The following is a 22935-nucleotide window of genomic DNA, read 5'->3' on the forward strand; positions in this document are numbered from 1 at the left end:
TATCTGCCACTCATCCTACCGGTGAGGATCACTGGGTCGACCCTACTTACGGGGTTACTCAGAGCGGATCTCTATTGTGCGAACTCTCAAGCCAATCAATCGTCAAATGACTGCGTAAGCCTATGGATCTAAGTACGGGATACACTAAAGGAAAAATGCGGTAAAAAGCCAGTTATCAGGTTTCCGCTGCGGGGATACCTCCAGCAAAAGATGGCAATACCCAATAGAATCTATGGGCTTCTCTTCGTGACCCCTCCCGCCACCCTCACCTGAAGTCCGGGCAGACTCCTGCTGTGCTGCCTGTACCAGTGACTTCCTGGTGCAGGGAGGAGGAGGTGCAGCCCTGCAGCCGCCTGAGCAGGAGGCTGCCGTGCAGACAAGGAGGGGGAGAGCCACGGGGACCAGCTCATCCCCCACCAGCTGTTTTGCAAAGGGCAGCTCTTATTGCCCTTTGCAATACTAATCGCATATGTTAGAGCATAAGTAATTATTATCATTGCGGTAGCCGGCGGAGTGGGACGGTAAGGGGCGGCGGATGTTAGTGCACAAACAGTGGCAACAAACAGCAATTACTTTTTTCACAATCGCCTCACGTTTGGGAGTGGTAACCAGTGTTTTCTGGGAGTGTCAGTAAAAACGCAGGTGTGCCCGGGTGTTTTCGGGGAGGGTCTGCGACATGAGTACCGGCCTTCATCAGTCTGTCTGTGACGCAGAATGCACACTTTTCAGACTTGGAAACTGATTGAGTTCCGAATGGATTTGCAGCTGGCTGGTGATTCGCAGACCTGTACGGGGCAGGTTTTTACTCTGTGGGGGTGGTGACTATCTGATCGCAGGCTGTCTGGCCAGTGCCACCTGTATTTTCCCAGGTAATAATAAAAGTTGAATGCAGCAACAAAAATAAATAAGGGGGAGGTGGGGAGGGGGTTTGCACAATTCCTAATTTAGGGTATAATTACTCATGTGATAGCACCAGTTCTATTGGCTGCACATGAGTTACAGCACAGACGGAAACATGGGCTATGCTGGTAAAGCAGGAGTGCAGCTAATACTGCTTAGTACTTGTATATAGCATTAACCTCGGGGTTGCCTGCCTGACCCTCTCCTTCAGGGAGAAAATGCTCTGCTCCTGGACTTCCCTGGTAATGTAGGATTGCCATCACCTGTGGTGAGCTAGGGCGTGTGCCGAGCGCAGCGAGGCCCCGAGCCCGAAGCATGGTGAGCACAGCGAGCCATGCGAGTACACTTAGACAGTACACTTAGACAGTGTCCATGTCGGCCTATGTCGACATAGACATCCTAAAAACATAAAAATTCCTTTAAAACGACCTTTTGACCATGTCGACCTTATGACTGTCTATCATGATTCAGTCTATGTTTTATACCATAACCGGAGAGGGTCGGGTAGGCAGCCCTGACTAACTTTAGGATTGCCATCACCTGCTTTAAACAGGTTCATTGGTAATAAAGGTGTTTCACCACAGGTGATGGTGATCATAAATTAAGAGGAAAGTCCAGGAATAGAGCATTCTGTCTCTCCTGGAGAAGGTCATGTTGGGATGTATGTTCTGGCCCTGGGTGTGCTGTAAGGTAAAATGCACTGCAGGCCAGCAGAGTGTGAGTGCCGGCTGATCATATCTCCACCATACTTGCCTACTTTTGAAAACTAGTTTCAGGGAGAATATAGTTAGTAGCAGAATTTTGCACAGTGCCCCATTGAGGGGGCGTGTCTAACTCCATATATGGAGAGATTGTGAAAAAAGACTGTGAATGTGGCCCCTAGAAGCGTGGGTGTGTACTGCTACATCTGAGAGGAATCTTTTATCATGACATATCCAAATGTAGATGAGCCCCAAAGCAGTTAGTAAGAGCTACTATACTTGGTAAAGTGCTGGGAAATGGCGTTGATGATGTCAATCTAAATGTATCTATCTCCTAATCCTTTTTTCCCACAAATGTAACAGTGTAAGGTGGGCTAGGTGACATGAGGGAGATTGCTAGACTAATGAGGGAGAGAGGGAGATTGCTGCTATTTCAGAGAGTCTCCTGCAGAATGCAGAAGGGTAGGCAGCTATGATCTCCAAGCCTTGCATTGCTGCAATATGGATTTGGAGCGGACTCGGCAGAGAGCTGCAGATTGAGTAGTGTTGAGTCATCCGTCCTCCCAGCAGCATAATTCAGCTTTTCCACTGCATAGGCAGACACGTGGCCGCTTTCTGCTGGGATCATGAATAACAGCTCTGCAGTTCTGCTCCTAAGAGGTTCAATTAGAGACAAAACGCCCAGGCACTTCCAAAAACATTCCCTCTCCAAGACAAACTCAGGCAGGCTTTTGGGGAAGTGAGCGGCTGTCAGTTTACCTGACTGATCACCTCTGGTGCATTCAATGAGCACAATTAGTCATTAGTCTGGTATCACATGGAGGCACTGAGGGCAGTTATTGCAGCAATAGATGAACCGGTCCAGCTCTCTCATGTAATTGGAGTTGTTATAACAGCGAAGCAATGACAAATGTCATCAGTTTCCTTACTGAATGCGGATGAATGTGGCAGCCTGCAGACAAACCATGTGCAATAGCCTGAAAGCTTTGTAACACAATTCCGGCTGTATTCAAATCTCAAGATCATACTTGCCTACCTGACCCTCTCCTTCAGGGAGAAAATTCTCTGTTCCTGGACTTACCTGGTAATGTAGGATTACCATCACCTCTGGGGAAACACCTTTCTTATCAATTACCTAGCTCCCCACAGGTGATGGCAATCCTACATTACCAGGGAAGTCCAGGAGCAGAGCATTTTCTCCTTCATGGAGAGGGTCAGGTAGGCAACCATGCAAGATGTGCCCAGTTCTGTGCCAGTACCGTCAGGTCCCTCCAGCAAGCCCGGGCACATGTAATTAGTACCTGCTCCCCCCCTCTCGGTGGCCCTGAGTAGGAGGGGGCTGCCTGGCTTCTATGGGCTGCGTTAGCTGCAGTCCATAGAAGCTGGCTAAAGCTTCTACAGACTGGAAAGCCAGCTCTCTGCCTACGGGAGGCAGCTCTCTTCCTCTGGCAGCCCATCTGACAGTCCTAGAGGGAGGGAACACCTCCCAATGGGATTGTCTGTTGTGTGGGTGACTGGCATTTAGGACTTCCAATAGGAAGTAGCTGCCAGTCACAGTGAAGCCACTGGCTTTATTAATGCTGAGGAGGTGGCAGATTTTACCTGGGGGGGGAAGCAGTCCTACAGTCCATAGCTAAAAACCAACACTGTTTGTAAGTAAAGCAAAATAAAAAAAATCTTTATGCCTGGGACAAACCATGCTTTTTTGCATGTAGTCCAGAAACATTAGACAGCTCTCTTTTTGCAGTGCAATTTAGCTTTCTATTTGGGCACACCCCACCCAAATCTACAGTAACTCTCTGCACCTGGTAAATCTGCCTCACCTCCAGTGCCTTACTGTTTTACCCAGGTGCTTGTTTCTATACTTACAAACATTAATCAGGCCCATAGTATGTAGGTGGAAAATTTGGGGCGGGATGTAATGACGCCCAAGTTCGGCGGCCATGCTTAAAGTCTGCCATTTTTTCTAAAGGAACAATCGTTTACAGAGTATCTGCCAGCATTCCCCAAAGCCAACAAACTCAGACATCATTACATTCGGCCCCAACAATCAATCATATGGGAGGGGTATTTAACACACTGGATGGCTTGAGGCATGTGCCTCTCATAGTGGATGTCCTATAAAAATGGAAATTGGCACAATAGATGGGGAATTGGGGCCAAACTGAACTATTATTGTCCAATTATAAGCACCTGGCACAATGAATGGCATTTGTCACCATGGCTGGCCTTTGCAGTGAAGTGGCACACAATGATGGATGGCATGTTTCTTCTAATGCCATGTGCTGTGAAGTGGCAATCGATGTGTTGAGTTTGGGAGGGTACTATGCCAACAGATCTTTGAAGACCATAAGAAGACTCTGTGCCGGACAATTTGAGTTTTTTTGTACAACCTAATAATTCCTGGGGTCTCAAACGTCTTTAAGTCAGAAGCTAAGGAGATACATCAGTTGGAGCATTGATGGAACCTTTGGGATTCCTTGACATGGCCACTCAATGGTTCTACTACATGTGGGAAGAGAAAGCTATTTGGAAGTGGAGTTCTCCTTTAAGTGTGGTGCCTGTATGTTATTCTGTGCATCTCATTTATGTAGTGAGAACTCTGCCTGGAGACAGCACCGTGCTGTGAGTGCGCCCACACAAAACATAGGGCTATTGATAAATTGATCCCTATATTTGCATTTAAGATCAATATATCCCTGGAATTAGCATTCAAGAACAAGTAAAATGAAATGATTTTATTAGAAACTGTGATTTCTCTTTCTAATACATCCCAATGTTACTGTTGTATTTCAGACTCTTTTTGAGCACGACTATGGAATATGATGCCGATATGATGTCATTCTGTGATGGGTGCTGGATCGAGCCGCTGAGCCCACTCCCAAAGTTCTAAGCTGTTTTTACTGCACTGCGTCAGAGAGAAGGACCAGAGCTGTACCGCTCCGGAGCACTGCCCTGGCCCCCACCATCACATCTTAACTCTATACATCTCACAGTCCCACAGGTCATGTATAACTAGGTGAAAGCTGGTATGATGGGCGGAACACTGGGATGGATCTCCTTCTGCTTCAGCATTAACCCTACATAAACCAGAGACTTTCTGTTTGCAATATATTTATTATTAGGAGAAATGTTACTAATGATGATACAATTAAAATCATCACCCAATTGTCATTTGTGGTGGGGGCATTTATGAGTAGCATGCTGTATGTACTGTTCCATAATGCAAGAGCTGATGTTTAGCATTATTACTACTGCACTGTGCAACCCAGACTGCAGATGAACATTCTGTATAAACCTAAGGTGATGGCTATATGTGGACTAAACATTTACCTTTCAAATGGACAGATTGGGAAGGGCCAATATAGACTGCAACCCTAACCCTAGCCTAACAATCACCTTCCACAGCCTAACCCTCCCATTAGTGTCTAATCTTAAACTTTACCCACCCCTCCAGCAGCCTGACGCACCCCTCTTGGGGCCTAACCGTGACCTCTTGCAGCCACTCTTGCTAGTACCTAACCCTAATCCACCCCTCCCACAGCATCTGTCTCCTCCCACAGCCTAACCCTGACCGAACCCTCCTGCAGCTTAACCCTCCCTAACTATTCACTACAGGAATTGGTGCCATTACCCAGGGTGCAAGGTTAAAGGGGTGGTGGTACCTGTATTTGGCAAGGACATAGTAGGACATTTGATAACATAGGGAGGGGCAGCAATGGGGCTTGCCCTGGTTACAGCTGTGTCCTGCTATGCCCCTGTTTTTGAAGTTAGAAAAAGGAGCTAGGTTCTGTCCCCCGAGTCACTTCAGCTGGGGGTCTATGTACTAAGCTCTGGAGAGGGAGAAAGTCGAGAGAGATAAACTACCAACCAGTTCTCACCTGTTAATTTTTAAAATAAAGCATGCAACATGGCAGTTAGGAGCTGATTGGTTGGTACTTTGGAGCAGGTTCAGACCTGTTCGCAAAGCCAGCACCTTTGGCAAATTTTTCATTCGCCAGGGCGCTCTCTGCATAAGTGCCAAAAACAGTGGGCACACCCATAGAAATGCTGGGTGGGCGCATCAGAATGCATGCGTGCCCCTGCCTGCTCAGAGCTGGTGGATGACGTCACATGTTGTCATCTGAAAACTAAGTCCTGGTTCAGAACAAACAGAGGAAAAATCATCCGATAGTGAGTGACCATCGAATGATTTTTCACCTGTGCGACCGCATGTGATTGGATGTGTAAGCGTACACATCCACATGAAGATTCGGGCGGTGTGTGTGTGTGTGTGGGGGGTGTATACGACGGGGTGGCGTTTACAGCTAGGCAGTAAATATACGCAGCTTAACGAGCAGGTCTGAATTATATCATCACTCTCCGAGGCTTAGTACATAGATGCCAAAGTTTACATTTTCACATTCACTGATTCAAGGTTTGCCATTTATTCACATTTCAAATTTGCTGTTTCTGTTGTATTTTAATTTTCCATAGGTAAAACTTCCAACATTACTGTTCACGGTTTACAATTGAGGTTCAACTCTTGTGATTAAAAACTAACAATATATATGAACACTAGTAAGCACACTGGAAGCAAATGCTTCGAAAGCTAGTAGATGAAGTTTTACTTGCTGCCAACAGTTGGCAGTGTTTCGGAGTCACACAGACACTAGACATATATATATATATATATATATTTAGATGATTAAGGTAAGTATTAAAGCCAGTGGTCACATGTGAAACAGCTATATTATGTGCAAAGTGTCCCACCCCTGCGGGATGCAGCCCAAACATCACTGGTCAATCTCAAACAAGATTGAGGGCCAGATGCACTAAGCTTCAAAAGTGATAAAATGGAGAGGTTTAAAAAACCAGCCAATCAGCTCCTACCTGTCATGTCACAGACTGTGTTTGAAAAATGTCAGGCAGGAGCTGATTGGTTGGTTTTTTATCACTCTCCATTTTATCAGTTTTGAAGCTTAGTGCATCTGGCTCTCATTCTGTTCAACAAAAACATAATAATCTGACCAACTCTAATAATTATGTACTGGAAGTCAGAGTAGGACAGAGGACAGGCACCTGGTACCAGTAGTGACTGGAATCAGTGCCCTAGCCACCCCATATGTTCCTGAGGTCCTCTGCTAGAACTGTATGCTATGGCCGGTTATGTGTGCTCGTGAATATATTAGCGGGATCGTCTGCTGGGATTAAATGACTTGTCTTCATTCATTGCTGTGGAGAATATTTAGAAGGCTATTGATCTGCTTGGAAGATCCGCCAGCAGCCTCTGAGGCATGTAATTAGTGGGGAATTTAGTTTGTTTATTTTGTGCTTTTTGTTTTGTCAAATGTAATTTTCAAGAGATAAAGAGACGGATTCTTGTCCCGGAGCCCCTAATCAGTGAGATGATGGAGCTGGAGAATTGCTCATAATGAAGATGGACATATTGAGATACTGTATACTACACAGATATTTCATTTCACGGAATCAGCTGAATTAGAACATAACATCCTTTATCCATTTCATTTCCACCAATGGGGTAATGGTTGTTTTTAATCACCGGGGATGGAGAGGCAGAGAGCTGCAGCGGTTTGCAAAGTGCTGTAATGCTACTCGGTATATCAGGAACAGGAGTTGGCAGATCCTGCGTCACCGGTGGGGCTGGGTAATAAGTGTCATTTAGATTTAGTGAGGCTGCAGTTCTGGCTTGTTCTGCTGAAGAAAGAGTTTATGTAAAATACAATGAGCAGAGGCAGGCACTTAGCCCCCTGCTACCCATGAGCACGGACAGGCCTGACTTCCTAAGAGGTTCATATTTATTACAGGTTAAAATGTATTGATCTGTAATACGTTTCAGGCACTTGAATGTAAGTTTCTCTATAGATCTGGCTGTTAAACAGAACCGTAATGCAAATGCGAGGAGCAGGTCCAGCATAGGGTCTAGGATGCAGCCCAATATATAAGCTGCCAGCCTGTGACTGCAGCTATGGCCTCAACAGTAACATATTGCAATATCAGTACCCATGACTAGAGTCCAATAGAAAGAGTCCTGCTTGCAGTGAGTCCCTCAGTTGCATTCATGATGAGAAGGTGAGAGTGGCAGGAATTTCTCACCCAGAAAAAGCTAATTGGTGCTGGAAGTGTGTGTGTGGGGGGGGAGGGGGGGGGGTTGTGTGCGGGGGAGGGGTACAGAGAGTTGGGGTTGGTTACACATTGTGTTAGAGAATAACCATGAGAGTGATAAAGTGGAGAGAGATAAAGTACCAACCAATGAGCTACGGTTTTCAAGCAGACTGTAACATGACCAGGGGCGGATTAAGCCTTCGGGGAGCCCGGGTCACATGTCAATACTGGCTACAAATTGCACGAGAGAATATTACACTGTCAAAACACAGTAAAGGCAGTATAAACTTGGTCAATGGGTAACTGCATGGTGGGAGACTAATATATACCACATGAAAAGCCTGTGTTTGTCCTTTGTATATTACTCTGTAGGAGACCTCACAGGCTCAGCGCTGCCTCTGATTAAAAAATCCTCCCATGACGAGGTCACTGCTGTCTTCCATGGGCCTAAGATGCATGTGATGAGCTCCATCAATCACAGCTCAGCACGAGCTTCTCAGCCTCTGACCTCTTGTGCAAAGTATCACGGTCAACTCCCAGTAATGCACTGCACACTTGTGCCTTGGCTCCCGATGCTCAGCACCATAAATCATTGTCACATTGGCAGATAGGTGAAGCTGCAGCATTACCCCACTCCCATGCACAAAACCTTCAGCTAAAAAAAAACAAAAAACTTTTTTTTTAAAATACATGCGGACCATAGGGGGCCCTAGATAGAGGTACTGATGAGCATTGTTAATGATGATTGATGTCTTCTGAACATGCGGGTCAATTTGGTTATATAACCAAATGACCTGTCTGTTCAGCGAGTCCTGGTGATGTCACCAAACGATATTGTTCAGTGTGTACATGCAATATCGGAAAGCACAGCTTCAGATGTGGATGGAATTTTGTCTGTGGGGTACACTCAGTTATTTAGGCACACTGGGGTATATGTATGAATCATTGATGTGGGGGATAGTGTTATCAGCCCACATACTACTTCTCCCCATGAATGAATGTGCTGATATGTGGTAAATCAGAGGGGTGCTATGCGTCCCTGTCTATATTTGTGCTGCTATCTATAAGACAGCACGCCGATATGCAGGCCAATATATCTGAACACCGCCCCCCACATTCATGGACAACTGCATTCACAGCCGGTCAGATTGGCTTCTGGGCCGTGAGCTCTGATTGGCTTACCAGTTGGGAGCTATATCTTAAATGTCTGCCTGTGTGGAGGTAGAAGAGAAGCCTGCACTCCTCTACAAGTGCTCCGGGGGCAGTGGGCTTCAGGGGCAAGGGGGAAGCCTGCGCTTCACTCTGCTGACCCCAGTGACCAGCACAGCAGCAGAGCTAGCCTGGGTGGTGAGTGAGCATCAAAGGGGCATTGGGGCAGATTTATTAAGCTTGGAGAAGAGATAAACTGGAGATAAAGCACCAGCCAATCAGCTGTGTTTGAAAAAAGACAGTTGGGAGCTGATTGGCTGGTGCTTTATCTCCTTTTACCTTTTCTCCGCTTTATCTCCAGTTTATCTCTTCTCCAAGCTTAATACATCTGCTCCATTATGCCTATAGGCTCTCTGGCTCAAAGGTGGCTAGCTTAAAAAATGTTTATGGGGGGGGGGGGGGGCGCTATTTATTTTGTCGGTACTTGTTTCCTAGAACGGCCACAACGATTTAGATCGTTGTGGTCGTAAGATAAAAAATCGGATCGATCGCATCGCATGCGATTTGGTCGCATACGATGCGACCGATCCGATCGACCGATTTTTCACCCGATTTTTTTTTTTTTTCACCAGATTTGTTTAAATTGCCCCCCCAAATGTTAATAAGTGTGCTAGACCCCACGATAGACGTGAACCCGAAGCGTGGCGAGCGCAGCGAGCCCGCGAGGGGCGGCGGTGCGCGTCCTCCGACCTTTTCATTCCCCTACTATCCACTAGGGCGTGGAGTGAGAATATAATAGTGTGGCGAGCGCAGCGAGCCACCGAGCCCGAAGCGTGGCGAGCGCAGCGAGCCCCGCGAGGGGACGCGTCTAACTTCACAGGTATACGCGTCCCCTCGCGGGGCTCGCTGCGCTCGCCACGCTTCGGGCTCGGTGGCTCGCTGCGCTCGCCACACTATTATATTCTCACTCCACGCCCTAGTGGATAGTAGGGGAATGAAAAGGTCGGAGGACGCGCACCGCCGCCCCTCGCGGGCTCGCTGCGCTCGCCACGCTTCGGGTTCACGTCTATCGTGGGGTCATGGCGGGCACATAAAAAATGTGAAATGGGTCATATTGGCCCATTTCACCTTTTTTATCATTTTTCCCTATGTGAGATGGACTTAATCAAGTCCATCTCATCTTGTGCCATTATAATGGCACAAGACCGACCGATTTCAATGTTAAAAAATTTTTTAACATTGAAGTCTATGGAAAAATCGGGTCAATCGGTCGGTCGCATCGCGGCCGATTTTAATTGGTCGCGACCGACCGATTGACCCGATTTCTGTCAATCAAATGGAAAAAATTGTAAAAAATCGGCCACATCGTGAGGATCGTGTCCCTTAATTAAGAGCCACGATCACTCACGATTGTGGCCGTTCTAGGAAACAAGTACCATTTTGTCAATCCCGGGACCCACAATTTCTAGTGGCAGCCCTGCCTAGTGGTGAAGTATTAAATTCCAAAGGATCAAGGACAGTATGACCAGTGTCGGTTATTATTAGAATTTAGTTTTCTGGAAATTTTGGCCCTTATTTTGGTTCACTCGCAAAGGCAAATTCCTTCTTAAATGGACAAAACCATGTGCACTGCAGGTGGGGCAGATGTAACTTGTGCAGAAAGAATTAGATTTGGGTAGGCTTTTACGTCAAATTGAGATCTATATTGAAGTGTAAAAATAAAGCAGTCAGTATTTTTCCTTCACAGAAACAAAATCTAAATCTCTCTGCACATGTTACATCTGCTCCACCTGCAGTGCACATGGTTTTGTCCACTTGAGAAGGATTTGTGAGTGAACCAGAATAAGAGTCTTTGGGCCTTATTCTAGTTCACTCTTAAGGTGCGTACACACGGGGGCGATTTTGTCCAAAATTGCGGGAAATATGGTCGCTGAGCAACCATATTGCCCGCAATGGGAGTGTGCACCGGTGATATATCGCCGGGTGCGCGCTCCCGTTTTTGCCCCTGTGGTGATCGCTGGTCGCAGGAACATGCTCCTGCGACCAGCTGATTACCACTGCCGGGCTCCCCCCGGCAGTTTCTTTTTCATCAGCGACCATCTCTGGTGGCTGATGACCAGGAGACACTGAGCAATATATCTCCCCCGTGTGTACACAGCATTAGAGGCAAATTTCTGCTCAGATGGACAAAACAATGTGCACTGCAGGTGGGGCAGATGTAACATGTGCAGATAGAATCAGATTTAGGTGGGTTTTTTCTTCAAAGTGAGATCTATATTGCAGTGTAGAAATAAAGCAGCCAGTATTTACCCTGCACTGAAACAAAATAACTCACCCAAATCTAATTCTATCTGCACCTGTTACATCTGCCCCCCTGCAGTGCACATGGTTTTGTCCATCTGAGAAGGAATTTGGCTCTAAGAGTGAACTAGAATAAGGGCCTTTGTCTCTTGTACTGACTGTCACACCAGCTGCTTTCTGAGCTCGGGTATATGGTCATTTGGTCATGGTCTATATACAAAGGCAAAATCTTTCAAACCATTTATTTGTGAATCACCTGGATTCTGGATTGTCAGCCACATTCTATAAAATATTTAATTATAAAATATCTTCTGCTTCTCTCAGAGGCGGAAATGCCATCGGTGCAGCAGGCACAGTGTACCTGGTCCCCTGAAGACAAAGGGGCCCATTGCTGCCCCTGTCACCCACTGCTTTTCCCTGTCACCCTGTTTCACTGCCATGTTGCAAATCGTGAACTAGGATTGGGATGGAGGAGGAGGGCCCAAATTATATCTCTGCACCTGGGCTCACCACCCACAAGTTCTGCCACTGGCTTCTCCTATTTCATGAACATTTCCTGAATTTATAATATCACATTTGGCCAGATGTGAATGAAAGAAACTGGTCCCTAATACAGAACTGTTTAGGCAGCTGCCAATTACTTTTTTTTTTTAATAAGCCAAAGAAAGCTGTACAGTATTAGGGGTAGATTTAATAAAGTGCAGGTTAATAGAAGTGGAGATTATAACCATAGCAACATATCATATAACGTTCATTTGTCTATAATCTTCTAGAACAGTGGTGTCAAACTCATGGCCCTACAGCTGTTGTGGGACTACACATCCCATCATGCCGTGCCACAGTTTTGCTATTAGGGAATGCAAAAACTATGGCAAGGCATGCTGGGATGTGTAGTTTCACAGCAGCTGGAGGGCCACAGTTTGGACATGCCTTCTAGAAGATAATAGCTAGAATCTGATTGGTTGCTATGGGCAACTTCTCCACTTCTATAAACCTGCACCTTTCATCACACCTGGCTCACACAATATCACCAGTCCACACATGGAAATATGTATGTTTATAGATATATAGATCTCTCTCTCGCTCTTCTCTCTATATAGGATCCAGATGAATGGTGCACAGAGTCTAGGCGTTGACCACCATATGGTCGGCATGCACATGGTCAACATAAACAAAACGTTGATACATTAAAATGTTGACATGAGACCGAGGACTCCATTTGGGAAAGGTAAAGTGTGCAGGGTGGCTGGTTGCATGACAAGCGAAGCAGCGTCCATACACTCGTGTCAACATTAACACCAAACAAAACAATGAAAAAATCATGTCAACCTTTTCATGTGTCGACCTTTAGCTTATGCCAACATTTTTCCATTGTCAACCTGGTACATGGCATCCTTTTAAAGGCGGAGCTTAACACTGTCAACCTTAATTACTGTATGTGTGTGAACAGTATCTAGATAGAGAGATAGAATGTGTGTGTGTGTGTGTGTGAGTGTGAGTGTGAGTGTGTGTGTGTGTGTGTGTGTGTGTGTGTTTGTGTGTGTGTGTGTGTGTGTGTGTGTGTGTGTGTGTGTGTGTGTGTGTGTGTGTGTGTGTGTGTTGTCATGTATCTATAAAGAATTTCTCCTGAAAGCTTCACATATATAACTGTACATCTGGGTTTGGGTCATAGGGTCGACAGAAATAAGGTTAACAGTCAGTAGGTCGACCACTATTGGTCGACAGGCCATAGGTCAACACCTGAAAAAGGTCAACGTACCTTAGGCTGACATGGTCAAAAAGTAATGACAAGCAAAAGGTCATATAGAAAAGGTCAACGCGAAAAAGGTCAATAATTATTTTTTTGGGGTGTCTATGTCGACATAGGTCAATGTGGACACCGTAATGAGTGTACCGCGTCCCCTCACATGGCTCACTTCGCTCGGCGCACTATGACGGTCTCACTTTATGTCCTCTCGGATAGTTAAGTATGAAAAAACACCTTTTTTGGAGAAAAAAAAACATGAAAAACTCTTCCTTTTGTCAACCTTGTCCATGTTGCTTCTGTTGACCTTTTGTGTGTATTTCAGCCATGCAGAGTTGTGATCGTTGTTGCGCTGTGATAACTTGGATACAACTGCATTCAGCAACGTTATATTCTGTTTCAGAGAAAAATCATGAATCAACTCACCCTCATTTTGGAGCTATTGAGTATACACACTGAACAATATCGGTAAACTATATCATTCAGTGATGTCACCGGGACCCATTAAACATGTGGGTCATTGGCTTTATAGCCGAAGCTGACCTACATGTTCAGCAGACAGAGTGGGTTGTTAATGATGCATTGTTAAACTCATCTTAGCACAGACAGCAGATGTAATTAGTATGATACGCTAGATATGGCTATTTTACTACAGTTAATGGACTGAGCTTATTAGAGCTTCATCAGTTCTTTGTTACTCCCCCACTCCTTACATATATATGGCAGTTGGTGTTGCTCCCCTATTTGAATTTTGAACTGTGCTGCTGCAGCCACCACCTCTGCAGCTGCCACTGTGATGATGACTACAATAGGGATCACTAGGATTTGAATAATACAGATAAATAAGAGCAGATTTGTAGGGAGAAGGTTCTGCTGCTGTGGACCCTCACTTCCCAACATGTTCTGCTGACTTATTTATTTATTAACAGTTTCTTATATGGCCCAGAAAATTCTGTGGACTTATGGCAAGACTGGTAGCAGTGGTGAAACTATCATATCTGCACCCCCCTGCCGAAAATTTCAGCAACGCCCCTGCCCCCAGTAAAGTTAACAAACCCTACCACCACCACCATGCCTTACCCCTCCGCTCAGTGTTTCAGTAGCAGGGGCCCGCAGATCACAAAATGTCCGCCCCCATACAGCAGACAGTTTCAGAGAACTGTCTGCTGTATGCGGGCAAACATTTTATGATGGTCCATTTTCATAGCAGCAGAAACCAGGAGGAGAGCCAGGACCGCACCGCAGACAAGTAAATCTGCAGGTCCCGGCCGCAGCACAGATGTGGCGGTGTTACAATAGCCCTTCAGTACCCCAGCACCGCACTTACACAGCGCCTCCGCGCTACCACGGGGTCTGCGGGGCTATTGTTACTCCACTGACTGGTAGTTCCATCTCAGCTAGAGAGCCGCAGGTTGGTAAACGAAAGCTTCAAGATATGGGGTGTGGGTATTCAATGTTAATTCTGGCTGTCAGAATATCGTCTGTTTCCAACATCAAAACGGTTGCACAATCAAGTGGCCGTTTTTGACAACGCAGATTTTATTTTTGTAAAAAGTTGCAGTCGAAAACGAGATTTGCACCTTCACCAACTTCTGCTATAAAGAATGTCAGTTCCTGATTCTATACCTGGGTGTACAGACAATACCCTGGTGGCTCTCATGGACCCTCCTAAAAAGTGGATAAATTGGCCATAGCAATCTATTATATTCTATTATATTATAGGATGTACTTGATAAATCAAATATAGAACTGATTGGTTCCTATTGGCATCTTCGCCACTCTTTAAAAGGTTAGAAACATCTGCCCCAATATATCCTGTTTGCAAGTGAAAACCCAATGAAGTTATTTAGCCAATGAACCTATATTATTGCCCCCCACAAACAGATCTTGGTGATCTACCACTTCACAATGACCATATGGTTGGTAATAGACATGGCTGTGACACATGTTCAGTTTGCTGCCTGGATGCTGTTTTGCCTCTTTATTGTGAGCATAGTACACAGATCCACAAAAGCCACCAATAAAATTATAGCTGCAGCTCTGCAATGCCTTGCAATCAGCAGTGAATGTATGTGGGTGGGGTTAATGTGCAACACTGAAGTGATGAGTAGAAGGAGGGGTCATATTTAGGGGCAGATTCAAATGGTCGCAGGCTGTGTTACTCTGCTTTTTTTTCCGAGTAAAGTGTCCAGAGATATTCAATAAGAGAACTGGGATCAACCTACAAATACTTCTGGCCACAGGTAGTGGAACAGGGGCCTTCTCCTCTAAATCAGGCTGTTTATGAATGAAATAAATAATAAGGATGCAATACAGCAAAAAATGCATTTTCTCATTCTGATTTAATGGGAAAGCTGACATTATTGGCAGGTATTGCTATGAAATCTACTGCTTGTTGCATAGCAGTGAAGGGGTTAGAAAAGGTGTCATGAATTACCCCAGTGGTGCTGGAAATTGCATTGTGTTGGCAATTAAATTACTGGAAGTCCCTGGTTCCGAACTCACCTGCATTAACCTTACACCACCAGGATGGGATGAGATTGGGTCTCTGCTTAAAGTGGGAGATTTCATACTCTAAGTACGAAGGATAACACAACCACAGAGATGAGATGGATGGTCTATGGCCCAAAAATGAGGTGTAGAGGGCCAAAAAGGAGGTATAATAAATCATAGACCACTAAGGATCTGGATTAGATTGTGGGTCACTAAGGAGCTGGATTGAATCATGGACCACTATGGATCTGGATTGGGGTATGGGTCACTGAGGAGGTGGACAAAATAATGTACCACTACGGAGGTGGTCTTGATTGTGGGTCAAGAGGGAAGGCAATTGAAACATAGACCACTAAGTATGGATTGTGAGACACTAAAGAGGTGTATTAGATTGTGAACCACTAGAAAAGTGGAATGGATTGTGGACACTAGGGAGGTGGAATGGATTGTGGACACTAGGGAGGTGGAATGGATTGTGGACACTAGGGAGGTGGAATGAATTGTGGGCCACAAGGAAGGTAGAGTCAATTGTGAACCACAAGGGAGGTGGAGTGAATTGTGAGCTACGATAGAGATGGAGTAAATTGTGAGCCATGAGGGAGGTGGAGTGGATTGTGAGCCACGAGGGAGGTGGAGTAAATTGTGAGCTACGATAGAAGTGGAGTGAATTGTGAGCAACGAGGGTGGTGGAGTGGATTGTGAGCCACGAGGGAGGTGGAGTGGATTGATAGTGAGGACTTTTTATTAGCTGGGAAACAATTTTTTTCTGCTACAATATTCATTTTTTATCTTCACTTTCTTCTGCTGTAGATCCTTCATCCTCTTTTTCTTCCTCACCCTCTTCATCGGCTTCCTCTTCCTTACCTTCTTCTTCTTCTTCGCCTGTGGAAACACATACATATGCTTGTGAAAGCAATGTCAACCACTGTGCATAAAAAGTTACACCATTGGTCACACATTGCACCAGCCCTAAGGAGGAGAGTAATGTCCATCTAAATATAGCCACCTAAAACATTGCCACTGTGATGAAATCTGCAGTCGCTGACCACAGCAAGCTCACCTCTGGCTAGTCACCCTCATTACCTCCTGGGACTTCCCACCAAATTTGCCTCTCTACATCATTTGCTTCTTGTGTCCGATTCCTCAACAACATACACCTTTAATTCAGTGAATGTGTATACTAGCATATAATAACAATTTAGGGTTGATAGTAATCATTATTAGTTGGATTCTGTGCCTTTAAGTGGTTATTAATTTTACCTTCTCCCTCTGCTTCTTCTCCATCAGCCTCTTCTTCCTCTGCCTCTTCTCCTTCCTCATCCTCTGCAGCCTCCTCTTCCTCCTCTGGGGGCTCTGCCTTTGCCTCTTCTGCCCTGGATGACTCAATGGTTTCCTCTACGTCAAGCTGCTCTTCTTGTACATGGCTGGCATAGTAGGTGGGGAATGAACGAGTTGACATGTATGAACTGCTCTGCAAGCTGTATGCAGATCGACCAAAAACAGGGGCACTTTGCATATATCCACTGGTGATGGCCCCAACACCGGAGAAACTCAACCTGGTCTCCTCTCCTTCCAGTAACTTCCTGCAGAGAGACAGATATTTACTGTAGCAGTGCTCATACGAGAGGAAGCACTTTCGTGTTATTGTGTAGCAGTGGAAAGGTGACAAGAGACTAGATGAGCACTGCAGGAATACAGGAAGGTTAGGTAAACGACAGACATACAAGTAGAGAAATATATATAATTAGCCATAACTGAAATCAGGGGTACAAGACATGCATGTATTATTTTGCAGCTATTAATCTAAAATGTATTACCTGTATGCAGCAATCTCTATGTCCAATGCCATTTTAACATTAAGCAGATCCTGGTACTCTTTAAGGTACCTCGCCATCTCATTCTTTGTATTCCTAAGCTCATCCTCTAATCTGTTTATGGCTTCCTGTGGGCAAAAGGAGAAGAACATTGCAGCATTTACAGAGCAGCAGTACTATATATCTGGTTTGAGTTTCTTTGAGTGGGGGACACCTACTTGGTACAGAAACACTGATTACAATGAAGTAAGCTAGAAAAGTGATAAAATGGAGAGTAAAAAAAAGTGCCAGTCAATCAGCTCCTAACTGCCATGTCACAGACTAGGTTTGAAAAATGAGATAGGAGCTGATTTGTTGGTGATTTATCACTCTCCATTTTATCATTTTTCAAGGCTTAGTAAATCTCGCCCCTATAAGTGAAAAACCACAACCCTCTGTGCTTTTTTCCCCATCTAAACGCTATGCATATAATGTTCCAATCATGAATCCCTCTAATTATGACCCCATCTTGATAAAACATAGATAACCCGCGATGCTAGTTTGTGGAACTAGAAGTACCAGCAGACAGTTGTAGCAAGTTGTATATTCAAAACAGCTGGAGCATTATTTATTTAGAATGCTAAATTTTTATAAAATAAGTATTCTATGTATTGAATTTATTGCAACTGGAGATATCGCTGGAATGGTCCATCTGTGGATCTAATTATGTGACAGATATATGTTCTACACTTGAATTGGGTTCTGTGCCGTGAAATAATGACACTGCATAATTTTGTGTTGCTAGGGGATTCTGCTGTGTATTTGCAGCGCCACCTTGGAAATGACATGCAAAAGCTATTTAGAGATTCCTGATTTATTTTTATCCAATTTGCTCATGTTAATTCATAAAGTTTTCCCATTTGCTCAGGTAGGTTATTGCCCCCCAGTGATTCTTAGGGAGAACAGTGCTTGCTTTCCATATCTCTTTACATAATCACACCCAGATCCTTTTACTAGAAATGAATACACTAGTCGTAGGTAGGAGAAAACAAAAACATGCACTATTACTGTCCTATAGAACAGCATTTGAGAAAACATGCAGAATATGAAACCAGTACTGTCCTAAGTGCAGAACCCACAGCCAGCAGCAATGGGCTGTCCAAAGTGCTGAACCCTCGGCCAGCAGCAATGGGCTGTCCAAAGTGCTGAACCCTCGGCCAGCAGCAATGCGCTGTCCAAAGTGCTGAACCCTCGGCCAGCAGCAATGCGCTGTCCAAAGTGCTGAACCCTCGGCCAGCAGCAATGCGCTGTCCAAAGTGCTGAACCCACGACCAGCAGTACAACTCTGCTCAAAGTGCTGAACACATGGCCAGTAATGCCTAAACGAAGTGTAGAACCCACGGCCAGCAATGAATGTGCTGTCCAAAGTACAGAACCTATTCTAGCAATGCTCTTTCCAAAGACCAGAACTCATAGTAAGCAATCAAGTCTACAATATTCCATGTAAGTACTTTAGTACCATTGTCTACTTCCATACTATGCCTGTTTTTTGGCTAATGAACACCCCAGTACCTGCATTCCTGCTATCTCCGATCCCTGCTTGTCTTCCAGTTCCTGGATCTGCCTCTGCAGCGCCTCATTCACACCCCTGCAAGCATCGATCTCCAGCCCCTTGGATTTGAGAAGTCGCCGGGTCTCGGACACCTCGTCCTTGGCGGAGCGCACTGCGTCCGTGTTCCGCGCCGCGCTCTGCGTCAGGACAGTGTAGCGGGACTTGAACCACTCTTCCGCGGACTGCATGTTCTTGGCCGCCAGCTTCTCGTACTGCGCCCGGATGTCCCGCAGCGCGGAGCTCAGGTCCGGCTTGGAGACGTCCACCTCCAGGGAGATCTGCGCATACTGGATCTGCGTCTGCAGTTGCGCCAGCTCCTCATCGTGCACTTTCTTCAGGAAGGCGATCTCGTCCAGCAGGCTGTCCATTCGCTTCTCCAGCTCGGCCCTGGCCAGGGCGGCGGCGTCCGCCTCCTTCCTGACCTCCAGCAGCCTGGCCTCCGCGTCCTCCCGGCTGAGCGCCTCCTCCTCGTAGCGCGCCTGGAGCACCCGCAGCGCATCCTCCAGCCGCTCGCGCTCGGAGCGTAGACCCTGGCGGTCCCCGGCGGCGTCTTCGTGCGCCAGGCGCAGCTCCCGCACCTCCTGCTCGTACAGGCTGCGCAGCCGGGAGGGCTCGCTGTGCTTCTGGCGCAGGAGGTGCAGCTCCGCCTCCAGCACCTTGTTGCGCTTCTCCAGCTCATGGACCCTCTCGATGAAGTTGGCGAAGCGGTCGTTGAGGTCTTGGAGCTGAGCCTTCTCCTGGGTGCGCACTGTCTTCAGGTCGCTGCTGATTGCCGCCACCTGCGTCAGGTCCAGGGAGTCCGCGCCGTGGTAGTGGCTGGAGGAAGAGGAGGAAGATGCGGCGTAACTGCGCCTCACCGAGCTGATGGCCGGGGAGTAGCTGCTCCGGCTGGGGGAGGCATAGCTGCTCCTGATGTGCACCCGGGGGCCGCTCTCCACCACCCGGCGCTTGTAGGATGTGTAATACGGGTCATAGCTGTAGGAGCTCATGGTGCAGGCTACTACTGTGCAGCACTGGGGGGAGAGCTCCTGCCTGCACTGCTACTTATAGGGCATGGGACGGGACTGCGCAGGCGCAATGCAGGAGGGCACCTTCTCAATCAAAACCAAGGACAGCTCCCTACCTCTGTCCCATCTCCTGGTAAAGCCTCCTGCACTTCTGCTCACTATTGCAGAGCATTCTGCCTTTCTGGTCACAGCTGCAGAGCTTTCTGCCTTTCTGGTCCAGTCCAAGCTCACACCAAGTGATACACAGTAGTTCATGGCTGCTTGCTTCACAAGTTTGTTCCAATGAAAAGATAATGTTAACCATTGAAACACCTCACTATATATTGGAGTTGGGCAGCATGCAGACTGTTAAGGGTTGCAATAGCTCCCCCTGCTGGCCATGTGTCAGTTCTGTCTGGTCTCTTGTACTTGTACAGTAGTGCATCACCTGCTTCATGGTTGTTTTTTTAGGGGGTAGGTAAATCCCAGTAAACTGACTTCTACCAGCTGATTGCCAAAATCTGTTCCTGACATATAATCAGTACATAGTTTGTTATTATTAAGTCAAGTACAAAGCAGGCGAGGGGTTTCTCTCTAGCTGCTAAGGAACCACAAGTGCTAGAACTTGCTCCTGTGTATTATATAACATGAACATGACTTCATTTTAATATACACAATTTCAGGCAGGTGGCACACACACACACACACACACACACATCATTTGAATGCAGCTGACACTTCAGTGTTTGGGTCCCAGAACAAGAGACATGAGTGGGTTGGAACCAGCATTAAACAATGTATGTGTGCACCAGGGCCATTGTATAGGGAGCTTGTTTTAAAAGCAGAACGTTTGTGCAATGCTATGGCACAGCTGCAGATATTTACCATAAATATAGTTGGCTCACTGCTAAGATCCAATTAGTTAAACACAGAGCAAATTTCCACCACCTACTGTACAGGTGGGGTTATCTAGTCCTGTTAATTATGTAAATGCCGCACTGGCTAATGAAATAATATAACACATAACGAATCTGTCCAGACGGCAATCGCTCTTTCCTTATTTGATGATTTCAGAGTAGTCTGAGCCATGGCCATAAAATAAATGTATTTATTAATATATTAGATATAATATATGCACTACATTTAATAATTCTGGAGATGTGCAACTCTGCAATGCCGATACCGTTTTGTGAAGTCATTTGCCTACAAAGTAACTCATTGTAATGCTTATGGGCTTGCAGGCTACAATGACATAAACCCATTGTGCATTACCTGAAACAGCAGCAATCTCCCTCATGTCACCTAGCCAACATTATGTAGCTGTTACATTTTTTGGGGGAAAAAGGAATGAGAGATACATTTACATTGAATCATCAGCACCATTCCCAGCATTGGTGCTAAAACACAATGGGGCAGATGTATTAAGCCTTAAGAAGAGATAAATGCAAGGGCGATAAGGAGAGATAAACGTCCAGCCAATCAGCTCCTTACTGACTTTTTCAAACACACCCTGTAACATGGAAGTTAGGAGGTGATTGGCTGGATCTGGCTACATGCAATTATTGTGACCATTTATATGGGACCACGTGTAAGACACAACAGATAAACAATCCCTGACATGTGTCAGTGACTTTTCTTTAGCACACCGCCACACCGCAACATCCCCCCCCCCCCCCCCCCCCACCACCACCTTCGGTAGTATTTATCATCACCTGTGTATCAGCCCCTGTAGCCCTGCTGGTCTTAGGGATTCCTACTTTTTTGACCCCCCAGTGCTGTAAAGCGAGCTGCTGCATTTCAGCATCAATTTTACACCATTTACATTTTCAATCCTGCACATTTTTTTTTATTATTTTTTTTTATGAAAACATGCATCCAATGATACGAAAATAATAAATCGGTGTGAAAACACCCTTTTCACATTATTTTAGTAAAAATAATGTTAATGACTGGGCCCCTTAGGCCAGGCATGGCCAAACTATGACCCTCCAGCTGTTGTGAAACTACAAGTCCCATCATGCCTTGCCACAGTTTTGCTATTAGGGAATGCTAAAACTATGGCAAGGCATGCTGGGATGTGTAGTTTCACAACAGCTGGAGGGCCATAGTTAGGACATGCCTGTCTCAGGCTGTTCTGATGACATGTTTAAGACTGCTGCTGTGACCACATATGCAGCACTGCCTCCAGCATCTTATTTCCCACAGCCATGCTGTGTTACTATAGCGCTACTCAAAACTTGGCAGATCTGCAACGGGTGCAGCATTTCTGCACACAGCCACTGGGACTTGAAAAGCCTCCAGTTGGCAATGTCATTTGTGCAATTTTGCACAGATGCTGTGTACTAATTCACAGGTGCAAATGCATTTAAGCCCCATACACACGGGGGAGATATATTGCTCAGCCATATATTGCTAGCAATATATGGCTGAGCAATATATTGCTCAGTGTCTCCTTTTCATCAGTGACCAGAGATGGTCGCTGATGAAAGGGAACCTCTGCCGGCCGTGCCGCAGAGGTAATCAGCTGGTTGCAGGAGCAAGCTCCTGCGACCAGCGATTAGACAGGGGCTGAAAACGGGAGTGCGCGGGGCACACTCCCATCACTGGCAATATGGTCGCCAGCGACCATATTTCCAGCGATTTCAGCCCCTATCTCCCCCGTGTGTACACAGCTTTAGATACATGCCTGAATCAGGCAATTCTGCACATGCACGTTGCGAAATGTAAGAAACAATAATAATAATAAAAAAAAAGTTAAAATAATGAATGTGAATACTGCTAAAGTGGAAGTAGGGTTGATTTTTATTTTCTTGTCTATTGACTTGAAATTGAATTTGCTTCACAAATAATGTCCGGGGCTGTTAAGGCCAGAATGTACCCCCACATGGGTACATGGCCTTAATATAGGACAGGCAGCTTTGTAATGCTGTTAAAGAAAAGAACAATGAGATTTTCAAGCGATGCTTAAGAACAGGTTTTTGAATTAGACGTATGATATCCCTAGAGTTCCGTAATGTTACAGAATATATTTTTCACTTTCATGTAGATATCTTTAATATGTTCTTACAGGTAGTCTAGATCTTACAGAAAGTCTGAGCTATCTTAATGTATAGGCACACTGGCCAGCTGCCTAGGGCCCCACAATCCTGGC

General features: G+C 45.8%; 1 protein-coding gene across 2 annotated transcripts; it reads right to left on the reverse strand.

The window, feature by feature from the left end:
• Positions 1 to 14848: 14848 nt before the first annotated feature.
• On the reverse strand, positions 14849 to 20019 carry NEFL (neurofilament light chain). Of its 2 annotated transcripts, XR_014473579.1 has the most exons (5): positions 18759 to 20019; positions 17211 to 17335; positions 16654 to 16976; positions 16108 to 16275; positions 14849 to 16023 (listed from the first exon to the last, which is right to left on the reverse strand). XR_014473579.1 is itself a non-coding variant. In XM_083184771.1 (4 exons), exons 1-4 carry the CDS (start codon positions 19785 to 19787, stop codon positions 16172 to 16174), a joined length of 1581 nt encoding a protein of 526 aa, XP_083040897.1. In that variant the 5' UTR covers positions 19788 to 20019; the 3' UTR covers positions 14849 to 16171. The 2 variants fall into 2 exon arrangements, 1 of the variants encoding a protein (XP_083040897.1); XM_083184771.1 differs by having other exon boundaries at positions 14849 to 16275.
• Positions 20020 to 22935: the final 2916 nt, after the last annotated feature.

The sequence above is a fragment of the Crinia signifera genome, chromosome 4 (genome assembly GCF_055691185.1).
Source record: "Crinia signifera chromosome 4, ASM5569118v1, whole genome shotgun sequence".
Taxonomy (NCBI): domain Eukaryota; kingdom Metazoa; phylum Chordata; class Amphibia; order Anura; family Myobatrachidae; genus Crinia; species Crinia signifera.

What these genes read in the sequence shown, in the direction of transcription:
- NEFL (XM_083184771.1), bottom strand. Translation starts at nt 19,787, where the DNA reads ATGAGCTCCTACAGCTATGACCCGTATTACACATCCTACAAGCGCCGG. An exon ending in CGGAGATAGCAGGAATGCAG is followed by an intron (nt 17,336 to 18,758) that starts GTACTGGGGTGT and finishes TTTTGCCCACAG; the next exon opens with GAAGCCATAAACAGATTAGA. An exon ending in AGAAGAAGCAGAGGGAGAAG is followed by an intron (nt 16,276 to 16,653) that starts GTAAAATTAATA and finishes GTGTTTCCACAG; the next exon opens with GCGAAGAAGAAGAAGAAGGT.